The 12,118-nt window shown below is 42.8% G+C and overlaps 1 protein-coding gene across 3 annotated transcripts; it reads left to right on the top strand.

The window, feature by feature from the left end:
• Nucleotides 1-2,685: 2,685 nt before the first annotated feature.
• On the top strand, nucleotides 2,686-5,838 carry LOC104213108 (uncharacterized). 3 transcript variants are annotated; one of them, XR_707524.2, is made up of 3 exons: nucleotides 2,704-2,862; nucleotides 3,489-4,704; nucleotides 5,257-5,838. XR_707524.2 is itself a non-coding variant. In XM_009762538.2 (2 exons), the coding sequence occupies exon 2, from the start codon at nucleotides 3,518-3,520 to the stop codon at nucleotides 4,640-4,642; it is 1,125 nt and encodes a 374-aa protein (XP_009760840.1). In that variant the 5' UTR covers nucleotides 2,686-2,862; nucleotides 3,489-3,517; the 3' UTR covers nucleotides 4,643-4,858. The 3 variants fall into 3 exon arrangements, 1 of the variants encoding a protein (XP_009760840.1); XR_707523.2 differs by having other exon boundaries at nucleotides 5,226-5,838; XM_009762538.2 differs by lacking the exon at nucleotides 5,257-5,838 and having other exon boundaries at nucleotides 2,686-2,862; nucleotides 3,489-4,858.
• Nucleotides 5,839-12,118: the final 6,280 nt, after the last annotated feature.

Here is a 12,118-nt window from a genome sequence, read left to right as displayed (position 1 = left end):
GCATCTAGGGGAGATCTTCTTCCTTGTATAGGATTTCACCAGTTCTTGAGCAAGAAAGATGTTATCTGATATCTTCCTGCATGTACTTCACATACTACTGATGCAATAACTTTCTGGAGTCTTGAGGCAAGAACTTTGGAAATGATTCTGTATACAACAGCACAACAAGCAGTTGGTCTGTACTCTTTCACTGTCACATGATGATCATTTTTAGGGATCAAGGTGAGAGAAGTACAGTTAATAGCTCTATTCATCTTGCCACACTCAAAGAATCTTCTTATTGTCCTTGTAATCTCTAGCCCCACTATACTCCATGCCTTTTTAAAGAAATATGCATTATACCCATCCACCCCTAGAGATTTATCATTTCCAATTGAACTCAATCCAACAACTATTTCTTGGTTAGTAACTAGAGCACACAAAAGGATTTGCTGTTTATGACTTAGCTTGAGTCACTTGCTCATTGTAACTTTATCGATTGCCTTTAGTGAGGGACTAGAGGTCCCCATTAATCCTTTGTAAAATGATACAATATCATCTCTGAGCTCTTTAGGATCAGTCAGTAGCTTAGCACCTGATAGGGAATTAAGTTCCATGATTTGCTTCCTTTGGCTTCTTTCCTTCATGACTGCGGCAAAGTACTTAGAATTTGAATCCCCAAACTATATCCATTGGGCTCTAGACTTTTGCCTTAGGGCTCTAGACTTTTGCCTTAGAATACTCTCCTCAAGCAGGTTCCATTTTTCAAGGTTCAACAAAGCTTTATTCTCTTTAATCACAAGACTGTCATCATATCTGGTTACTATTGCAGCTTGAATACATTTTAGTTCTTCTCTTGCATTCTCAATCTTTATTGATGTAGCTTTAAACTTTTTTTTATTGAGTTATCTGAAGATTGGCCTCAATGCCTTTAGTTTGTTCCATACATTCTGTATAGGATCTCTATCAAGCTTCTTATTCTAATGAACATCCATTAGCTCCAAGAATTGTGCATGCTCACTCCATATGTTGAAGAATCTAAATGGAGTTCTAATACAATGGTTCACACTCTGCAATGTCAATAGCATTGGGGCATGGTCTAAAATGTTAGGGATGTCATATTCTAAGACAATATGGCCCCACAACATCATCCATTCATAGTTACCAAATGCTCTATCAATTTTGCTACTGACTCTCTCTGATCCTTGTTGCTTTTTTGACCATGTAAAATATTCACCTTTACATTGTAACTCATTTAGTAGGGTGGCATTAATACAGTCTGAAAAATCCTTCGCTTCACTGAAACTCACAGGATGACAGCTCATTCTATCAGTAGTCGACAATATTGCATTAAAGTCCCCCCACACTAGCCATGGGCAGTTAATATTATATGAGATATTTTAAAGAGTGTCCCATAGAGATCTCTTTTCCTCCACAGTATTGAATCCATAGACAATAGTCAGAACACATTGAAAGTTAGAAGAGAAATCCCTAACTTCACAGTGTAGTAATTGAGCTTCGACTTTCAGTTCAATTATATTGTAGTCTCCTTGATCCCACATCAGCCACATTCTTCCATTGACAACAGAGGAGTAGTTATTAATAATACCCCAATTAGGAGCAACAGTCTTAGCTATTTTAGGACATCTATGTTGCTTAACTTTGGTTTCCAGCAGCCCCATTAATTTAATATTTTTTGACCTTATATATTTCTTTAACTCTCGTTGTTTATACACTTTATTTACACCTATAATGTTCCATATAAGCCAAGCCATTGCGAAGTTGTATTACCTCCCAAATCAGGAGGCTTTGCTTGTCTGGTTCTCTAGTCCTCTTTTTGCAAAGGCAGTACTTTCCCAGTCTTAGATTTGCTAGTCATAACAACACTCAACTGTGGAAAGTTGATCAAGTTCAATTACGGACTTGGCACTTGCTCCTTGCCTTTATAGGCATTCCTCATTTATCACCCTGTGGAGTAGGTAATTTAGCCACCGGAGCCTCAGTTATCTTCAGTTGCGTTCCACCCTCCGCCTGAGATCTCACTTGTAGTGGTATTTTGTCCTCTTCCACCGGCTCCACTACCTGCCACTTCTCAGCTATCGAGCTCGATGAAGGTTCCGATGCGGGTAACTGTTCCATTGGAATTTTGGTAGCTGCTTGTTTGGATGTTGAATTTACTCTGGATTGAACATGCATTGCACTGCCAAAAGCAATTTGTATCTCTTTCTTAGGTCTTCCCCTTCCCTGACCTCGTCCCCCTCCCATGGACCTCCAGGGCACATGTTAGACTAACCAGCGCCTAGAGAGAAGCAGGAGCAAAATAAACCATAATTCTTAATAATAATTATTATTTACGGTATTATAATTCATGTTTCATAGTAAATTTTAAATGAGTTTAAATCTATGAGATAAAAATATACAATCAAATTATATATAAGATAGTTACAATTAAATTATTGTGATTAACATTAGTCAATAACAAGATACAAATAGTATTAATTAATTTGCTATAATAGATACAATAATATATAAAAAAAATTACATGTCAGTGAATATAGGTTTAATCCTTTTTACATAGCTTATCTACAAACCAAATGCTCTTTGTAAATGCATAAGAATTACCATGGCAAATCTGTGGTTAAGCTGGAAGGAGAGGTTTATAAGCAAATGTTTAATAATTTAACATATTTATAAGATTTACATTTTAGCTCTCTAGAATCAGAGCCAATCGAATTTCTTCCTGAAAAATAAAATAATAAAATGATCTCCAAATTTTCTGTCATTTCAACTGGTTTTTCAACAGACCCTCTTTCTTCATCTCTCTTTCCCTAAAAACCCTAATTTCAACTTCTTCTCTCATGTCCTGTAAAATGACAAGATCAGGTATTTAGCCATCTCTGATTCTTATTATAATAAAAACTGGGCACTTCATCTGCTTTGCATATCAGAATTATGACCCAAAAAAAACATCTAAGGAGCTAAGTTCAATTTAGATTTGCATGATTCTCTTAAATCAGCTGCTAATAATCCTGGATTATGGTGAATTATGCTCTAATTATCTGTTTTTAATCTTGGAAGGTTGGAAAATCTTGAATTGACCTGAATTTGGTTCAGTTTCCGTCTTTCTTTCTTCTCTTGGGTTATTTTTCTGATTGTTGCTTATGGGTTTGGATTGAGTTTTGGATCTTTTGTTTGATTTGGATTGAATTCCATGAAATGATTGAGTCTTGGTAAATAACATGTGAAATCTAACGTGGGTTCTGTAAAAAACAAGCTGCTATATTGATTGAGCTAGTTTTGTTTTGAGCTTTATGCTAAAGGTGTGATCTTTAATGTTGTTCTGTTGTTTGAAAGTGTGTAGATGTAAAAATGAAGGTGGAAGCTAGCTCTAGGGTAATAACATGTGAAATTCTAATGTGGGTTTTGGAAATAGCAAGCTGGTATGCAGATTCAGCTGTTTTGAGCTTTGTGCTAAAGCTGTGATCTAATTTAATGTTGTTTTTTTGTAGATTGAAAGTGTGTAGATGTAAAAAAGAAGATGGAAGTTAATGTATGTGATATCAATCACTTGGATGCCGATGTGCTTTTGCCTCCACGAAAGCGGCTTCTAGCCGGATTGAAGAAACAGAATTCTGATGCTTACTCATCTACCCCATCCCCACCAACTGTTAGTAGTCCCGGGTGCGAGTTTGATATCCGTCTTAATAATCTATTGAAATCTCATTTTGGTGACTCTAATCGATCGAATGAGGAGATTGCCGAGGCCTCAAGATTGGCAGCTTTAGAAGCTGCGAAGGCTGCGAAAGAAGCAAGAGCCATTGCGGAAGAGAAGGCTGCTAAAGCAGCAAAGGCCGTGGCTGCTGCTAAGAGCGCTCTAGAATTGGTTGCCACTCTTTCTGATGAGACAGCAAGTAGGGACAAACATTTGAAGAGGAATAAGATGAAAAAGCATGTTCCTGTTCAGATGCTGTACAATAAGAATAAAAGGACTAATAATTGTAGAACAGATGAAGAGTTAGCCCGGACGTTGCATAGGGCCATAAATAGCTCTCCAAGAATTTTGAAGAACTCAACTGATGACTCGAGAAATCACAAACACAAGAGGCTTAAAAGGTCTTCGCCTTCTGAAAAAACTAAGGTTCAGAATGGAAGTACATCCTGGGAAGGCAACCGTCCTACCACAAGCAATGGGAATGGTTTTGCTAGAGAAAAACATTCAGATGGGCCTATCTCAGAGAAAGGCCTAGTTAGAGTAGATTTAAACACAACAAAATTCAATAAAGCTGACCACACAAAGATGGAAAATGGGGAAGCATCACAATCTAGTAAAGCTGACCATGTAAATACGGAAAACAAGGAAAGAGAATCAGTTATCTCAAAGGAGAAATTTGGGGATTGTCCAGATGATATTTGCAGCATTGGGAAAAAGAAGGGAAGGCTTAAGCAGAAAAAGTTACCCCTCAGCATTTGCAGCTTCAGGGATCAAGCAAACCCTAAAGAGGATTTGAAATCTAAGAGTCCATTGTCACTCGATGAAAACATCAGCAAAGGTACTACTACAAGTAGTAATCCCATGTTTCCGCTTGAGAGGGCATCAATGTGGAAGTGTCAGGCGTTCAAGGCACCCACATGTGTTGAACAAAATAAGATGATGCAGTCATAGTCTTGGACTTGGTATTTTCATTTCAACAACTGCGGCTACCGTGATGAGACTTGTAGTCTGAGGTAGTGTCATGTATGCTTTCTTTCCTTCTTTTTATAGATAAGGCCTCTTCCGTCCAGTGTCTTTTTGCTTTTTATGGGCATTGTAATGTTTTGGACATACCACCATGTATATTTTGACAATCAATTGCTTGCATATTTTGTATTGCACATAAAAGATGCCATCTATATTTTCGTCTGGCAAGTGGCAGCAGAGCCAGAAATAAGATGGAGAGACAATTCGGAATTTTCTGAAGTTTCCTTTTTCAAGTCTGTGGTAAAAAATTCTTAGAAGGACCATGACTTATTTTAACATTGAAATAAATACAGAGAAAATAATCAGGGATGGCCTGTAGCCCCTCAGAAATAAGAATGGAAACCAACTATACTCGTTATGTGATACTGGTTCATCCACCATCCAGATTACATATGTCCGCACAGCTAACCTCTAATCTCTGTTTGAGGGTCTAGCTTTGACTCGGAGAGTCTCGTTGATGAATGAAAATAGATTTTCATTTTCATCACATATTTTTTCACATTGACAGGATGTTGTCAGCTTATGGAATGCCATTCCAGGTACTCTTGTCCATGACAAACGTTTGGAGTCATCATCAGTAACTCTGAAGGTGCTATATCGATGATTAAAAGGGGTTCTCCATTAAGGGTCTTCCTTGTCCATGACTGCGATATAATTTCTGATGCAGCTATGTTCTCATTAAGTGTCTTCCTTTAATGAATCTGACTGCGATATAATTTCTGATGCAGCTATGTAAAAAATTGGCTTCTTTTTTTTTTCGGTTTTAACTGTGGTCAGTAACTTATCAACCAGTCATTTTTAGCACTACATTGCATGCATAATGCCTTGAATAAAATAGAAGGGGCAACCCGGTGCACTAAGCTCCCGCTATGCGCGGGGTCCAGGGAAGGGTCGGATCACAAGGGTCTACTGTAGCAGTCTTACCCTACATTTCTGCAAGAGGCTGTTTCCACGGCTCGAACTCGTGACCTTTTAGTCACATGGCAACTTGAATGTTCTTTCAAAATTTTGCGCGTGATTCTTGGTCATGTTTTCACTATGGCTGTGATTGCCGGGGTCAGGAACTGTTTATGCGTTCATTTACATGTGTTTTTCCCTATTGAAAGTTTGGTTGTTTGTAATTCTTCTTCATTAAATCTTTTAAATCCACAGAATGACTGTTCTGCTTCATTTAGTTGGTTGAAGGAGCTACTGTAAGGTTAGGGAACTTGGACTTGAGTTTTTCTGCTATTTACATGCTTTTTCTTTGGTCTTTCTTGATGGACAGCCTTCCAAAATGGACTTGCCCTAGTTTTCATACCCTTGTTAAAAAAAAAAACACTGTTCTTTTTTTGGTGAATTGAGCTTGCTTCTTTCTATCATAGTTGCCTTTTGTCATGGAAAGAGGATGTTAATCTTAAAAGGTTAAGTAATTAAGTTCCAGTCCATTTCTTCGCATTTGTAAAGTCTTCGGGCAGTATTACCTGGTACCTATGCTAGTGGGAGGTAACAGGTATTTGATGGATTAATCAAGGCGCGTGCAAATTGATTGGACACCACCTCCCCCCCCCCCCCCATCCTCACACACACCATACACACACAAAAAAAAAAGGTAAATCATTCAAGCTGGAGGAGGAATCATCCATTGTCCTGTAAGAAACTCTGATTTCAGACTTAAGCTTAAGTTCTGTAAGATGGAGATGGAATATCAAAGAACTGACTCAGTTTTTTTTTGAGAATTTCAGATATTCTACGGTTCAAATTCCAGAGTGCCCAAGGTTTTATTCCAACTTTAAAAACTTATTATTCTTTCCCTTATTCACTTTGCCTTTATGTCTTTTTAACGTTATTTTCATCAGTTCAATATCCAAAGGAAAGCCGAGAATTCAACGGTGGCAGACAAAAGATTGGGCCAATTCTTAGCTTGAAAAACGAGTGACAGCCAATTCAAATGTAAATACAGTACTAGATAAGCAAATTGGCTAATAGGCTTGATTGTGAGAGTAGCTAAAGCTAATTATGATTGTGCCCAGTTGGGTGAGTTGGGTACATGTTCTGTTCATTCTTAGTAAGTGTTTTGATGTTTAACTGCCTTACCAAGTCATTGTCTTGGTATAGTTTGTGCCATTATTATTGTTACACAACGCCTTCCTGATATTCTTTGGAAGGGCAACGTAAGGCTAAGCAACCGATGTCAGTGCGGTTGCTGTCCGCCAATGAGGTCCCCTCCGCACGCTAGACTAGATTGTCAGTGCCGTGCGGGAAAACCAATGTCATGAGCAATTGCGGAAGCTGAGAGAGAATTGGGTTTTGAATGATGATGATGATTTTATTGATGACTGAAAATGCTGATTGCAAAGATGCGGTGTCGAGGGGGAGAGACACCAGAAAAATGCTTGCTTGAAATGTTTGATTGTTTGGTCCCCCTTAATAATGCTTAAAAAAATAAACCAACATTACATGACTAGTCCTAATAAAGCTGTAGAAGCACACTGAAATGGAAATGATGTAAACTAGCCTATAATTACAATGAAAAGGACTTAGTTTATTACAAGGTAGAACTAAGTCCGATAGTAGCAACTTTGTCCTGCGGGTCAGGGTCTGCGCGCGCGTTGCTGTGGGCGCGCGCGACATTTGCTGTGTTGGCCTGAGGCTGGGCGCTGGTGCTTGGCATCGGGGTCTGTGCGCGAGGCGCTGCTGGAATGGGCCTGCAGCTGGGCGCTGGCAAGGCATCAGGATCTGCGCGCGCGGCATTGTCAGGGCGCGCGACGCTGTTGTCATGGGCCAACCCTTGTGCGCTGGCGAGAGGCATCGGTGGGGCGACAGAGGCGCATGCGCGCTTGTCGCTTGGCGCAGCCAAGACCACGGGGCCGACCATGGCGCTAGGCATTGTGAGGCTTGCTAGGCCGCCATGGGGCGCGGCCAGGGGTCATGGGGCGTGTCTGGAAAGCAGCCCATGACATTCTCCCCCACCTGAGTTGGCGCCGTACTCGGAGCCTTATGATGATGATGATGATGATGATGTTTCTGATGGTTGTTGGATGGGAGGTCTGCGCCCCTCTGTTCTGTGAGCTTGCTGTTGTAGCGACGCAATGATTTCATGCGGCTGACATGGAAGACTGGATGGATCTTCCACCAGGATGGAGTTTTCACCTGGTATGTGGACTTCTCAAGGCGTTTTTCAATGGGCAGGGGCCCGATGTATTTTTGTTGCAGGCGAGGGTCATGGGTCCTTTCTGCAAACAAGTACCGCTTTGGGATGCATAGCATTACTTTGTCCCCTGTTTGATGTTGGGCAAAGCAAAGATTTTGTTCGGTGAACCTTTTTGCCCGCTCTTGGGCTTTGACGAGATACCTCCGCACTATCCCCACGTTGCGCTCCCATTCGCTCGAGAAGTTGGCAGCTCGAGGAGATTTCGGCATGGTTGATGCATTCACCGTTTGCGGGAGAAGCGGTTGTTGTCCGGTAACAATTTCAAAAGGGCTTTTGTTTGTATGATGACTCTTTTGAGAATTGAAACACAGTTGTGCAGCATCCAGGAGCTTCACCCAATGCTTCTGTGATCCGGTTGCAAAGTTGCGGAGATATTCCTCCAGCATGTCATCGAACCGGTCTGTCTGGCCATCCGATGGTGGATGGTTGTCTGAGTTGTGACTCAATGTTGACCCAAAGCACCTGAAGAGATGGGTCCAAAAGTTGCTAGTGAAGCGTAAGTCGCGCCTACTAACAATGTCTTTGGGCAGGCCCCAATGTTTGAAAATGTGCGAGAAGAAGAGTCGAGCTGTATCTTCTGCTAAGATGTTCTGCGGGGCTGCTATGAAGGTTGCATAGTTTGAAAATTGATCTATGACAACCATGATGGATACAAGATTACCGACTTGGGGCAATCCCGTGATGAATCTGAGGGAAACACTTTCCCATGGTCTCTGTGGGACATGTAATGGCTGCGCGGGTCCCGTCTGTGATGAGTGATCCGACTTGTCCTTGTGGCTTATCAGACAAGTCTTCACACGCTGAGGAGCGTCACCAGTCTTTTGAGGCCGATGACATGATGGATGATTGTTGCTGCGAAGGGTAGCCGGAACCAGGGGTTCATGTCTGTCGACTACCTTCTCCAACTGCATGGCCGAGATGTTTTCAGCGGCCATCTTTATGGGAAAGCATGGTATGGTGCAGGGCTTGGCCCCGTTTTCTCCCATCATCAGGAGCATGTTGGCATATGGTACCGGTATGGTGTTGGTTTGCCTCATGAACTCCAAACCCACTATGATGTCGAAGTCATCTATGATTGCGATGCGCAGGTCGATGCTTCCTTTGTATGGGCCAAGTTTCACTGGGACATTTGTAGCTGTTCCACCCAATGTCTGGGGTGGTGAGTTGATAGCCTTGACGCGGCCTTTGCTCTTTTTCACAACAAGACCTAGGCGCTCTACTTGCGTTGACGACAAGTAGTTGTGGGTGGCACCCGTGTCTATCAAGGCGTGAAGGGGCTTGCCGTTCACTTTCAATTCGACGAACATTAGGGTCCTCGCTTGTTTAGGAGGCCTCTCATCCATCTTTTCCTTCCCTTTCTTGGTGATTGGGACCGATGTTTTCTTAGGAGGACAAGCACTGGTCCCCGCTAAGGCATGCGGGATAGAGCCAACAATTGCATTGAAGGCACCTACCTGGTCGTCTTCTGATGTGTCTGATGCGTCTGACTCATCCTCGACAGTCTGATCAGCATTGACCTTTATGTTTGGGCATTCATTGTTCCAATGTGCCCCGCCGCAATGACGACATTCTGAGGGAGGCTTTCTCCCCTGATTGTTGTTGATGGATGCAACACTGTTGTTGTTGGAGGGAGGAGTCTTAGCTTTGGATGCACTTCGATCTCCCCCATTTTTGCTTGGGCCACCATTGCTGGGATGGTTCCCGTTGAATCCCCCTCGGACAGACGGTTGGGGCCTGTCGTTCTGAGTTCCCAAATGATAATTGCCAAGGCATTCTGCAGCTTGAATGGCCTTGGGCAGGGTGTCTACCCGTTGTCTCTGTAGTTCCATACGGGCATGAGGTTTCAAACCTTCTATGAATGCGAAGAGTTTGTCTTTGTCCCCCATGTCGCGTATGTTTAGCATGAGTGCGGAGAATTCGCGCACTTACTCCCGCACTGATTTGGTGTGGCGGAGTTCCCGTAGCTTTCTCCTTGCATTGTATTCCACATTTTCGGGGAAGAACTGCAGCCGTATGGCTATCTTCAATTCATCCCATGTCTGGAGAGTATCTTCACCGGCCTTGATGGCTTCGTATTTAACCTGCCACCAAAGTTTGGCATCGCCCTGAAGATACATGGCAGCAGTCGCTACCTTTTTGGATTCTTCCAAATAGCCCACGGCATCGAAGTATTGTTCGATGTCGAAGATGAAGTTTTTCACTTCTTTAGCATTCCGGGATCCGTCGTATGGATTTGGCTCCGGTATCTTAAGCTTTTGTGGAATGGGGGTGAGATTTGTTGCACCCCTGATGTGGTTGTCGCCTCCTCGAAGTAGGCTCTGTAGGGCAACATTGACAACATTGAGCTTGTCTGTCAAGTCGTCTATAGTTTGCTGCATGGCAGTTAGTCTGTCTGCCTCTTGTTGTTGATGGGCTAAATCGTCGGCACGCTCCTGTTGGAGGTCCTCAAATTTGCCATGAATATTGGCAGTTTCGATGGTTGCCGTTTGTCGGTCGTCGTCAGAGTCACGACTGATGTTTGCAATGTCATTTTCGGCCTGCCGCATTCGGCGGTCCAGGTCGTCCAACCTTTGCACTAGGTTGTTGTTTTGATCAGGCACCGTATCCACGATGGGTCGTAATCGGTCAACCGTCTCTTCTAGGGATGCTAGACGCTCCCCATGATTCACCATGGTCAAAAATGGTGATGATGGCAAATGTGTTCCCTCGTCCGATGTCGAGCCTAGGCTCTGATACCAACTGTTACGCAACGCCTTCCTGATGTTCTTTGGAAGGGCAATGTAAGGCTAAGCAACCGATGTCAGTGTGGTTGTTGTCCGCCAATGAGGTCCCCTTCGCACGCTAGACTAGATTGTCAGTGCCGTGCGGGAAAACCAATGTCATGAGCAATTGCGGAAGCTGAGAGAGAATTGGGTTTTGAATGATGATGATGATTTTTTTGATGACTGAAAATGCTGATTACAAAGATGCGGTGCCGAGGGGGAGAGACACCAGAAAAATGCTTGCTTGAAATGTTTGATTGTTTGGTTCCCCTTAATAATGCTTAAAAAAATAAACCAACATTACATGACTAGTCCTAATAAAGCTGTAGAAGCACACTGAAATGGAAATGATGTAAACTAGCCTATAATTATAATGAAAATGACTTAGTTTATTACAAGGTAGAACTAAGTCCGATGGCAGCAACTTTGTCCTGCGGGTCAGGGTCTGCGCGCGCGTTGCTGTGGGCGCGCGCGACATTTGCTGTGTTGGCCTGAGGCTGGGCGCTGGTGCTTGGCATCAGGGTCTGTGCGTGAGGCGCTGCTGGAATGGGCCTGCAGCTGGGCGCTGGCAAGGCATCAGGATCTGCGCGCGCGGCATTGTCAGGGCGCGCGGCGCTGTTGTCATGGGCCAGCCCTTGTGCGCTGGCGAGAGGCATCGGTGGGGCGACAGAGGCGCATGCGCGCTTGTCGCTTGGCGCAGCCAAGACCACGGGGCCGACCATGGCGCTAGGCATTGTGAGGCTTGCTAGGCCGCCATGGGGCGCGGCCAAGGGGTCATGGGGCGTGTCTGGAAAGCAGCCCATGACATTCTCCCCCACCTGAGTTGGCGCCGTCCTAATAACTGACCATATGTCAGATTAAACCCTTTTTTTCTTTTTTTTCTTTTTTGTGAGCGAGAATAATGGACGGGCTCTCTTCCTGATTCAACTTAAATACTAAGCTTGTGTGTAGGGGTGGCAAACGGGCGGGTTGGGTCGGATATGAAGGAGTCGAAAACGGGTAAGTTAAAAAACGGATAAATTATTCGGCCGACACATATTTAATACGGATAAAAAACGGCTTAACTATATTATTCATGGCTTCTTGAATATGATCACTTTTGGGAGAATTTCTAGTCTCCCAAACTTGAGGAACCCCCAATTTGAGGCTTTACAAATGTAAAAGTTAAACTCATTAGTTATCCATTGGTTATACATTTGTTAAGTGTATAATATGGTTCTTATCCATATTCGATCCGTTTTTAAAAAGTTCATTATCCAATCTATTTTTAATGAATAATATGGGTGAATTGTTACGAAACTTAGCTCAAAGTAATAAAACAAGAAAATAGACAAGAATATAGGGAGCAATACAGAAGAGATTCTTATTTCTTCCATGTATTCAAGTGTGTACAATGTGATGCTCAAACCCTCTATTTATAGAATGACACTGAGGTAATATAAAGGG

The sequence above is a fragment of the Nicotiana sylvestris genome, chromosome 2 (assembly GCF_000393655.2).
Source record: "Nicotiana sylvestris chromosome 2, ASM39365v2, whole genome shotgun sequence".
NCBI classification, from domain to species: domain Eukaryota; kingdom Viridiplantae; phylum Streptophyta; class Magnoliopsida; order Solanales; family Solanaceae; genus Nicotiana; species Nicotiana sylvestris.
The sequence above is the reverse complement of the archived record's forward strand: the minus strand, read 5'-3'. Positions and strand labels throughout refer to the sequence as shown.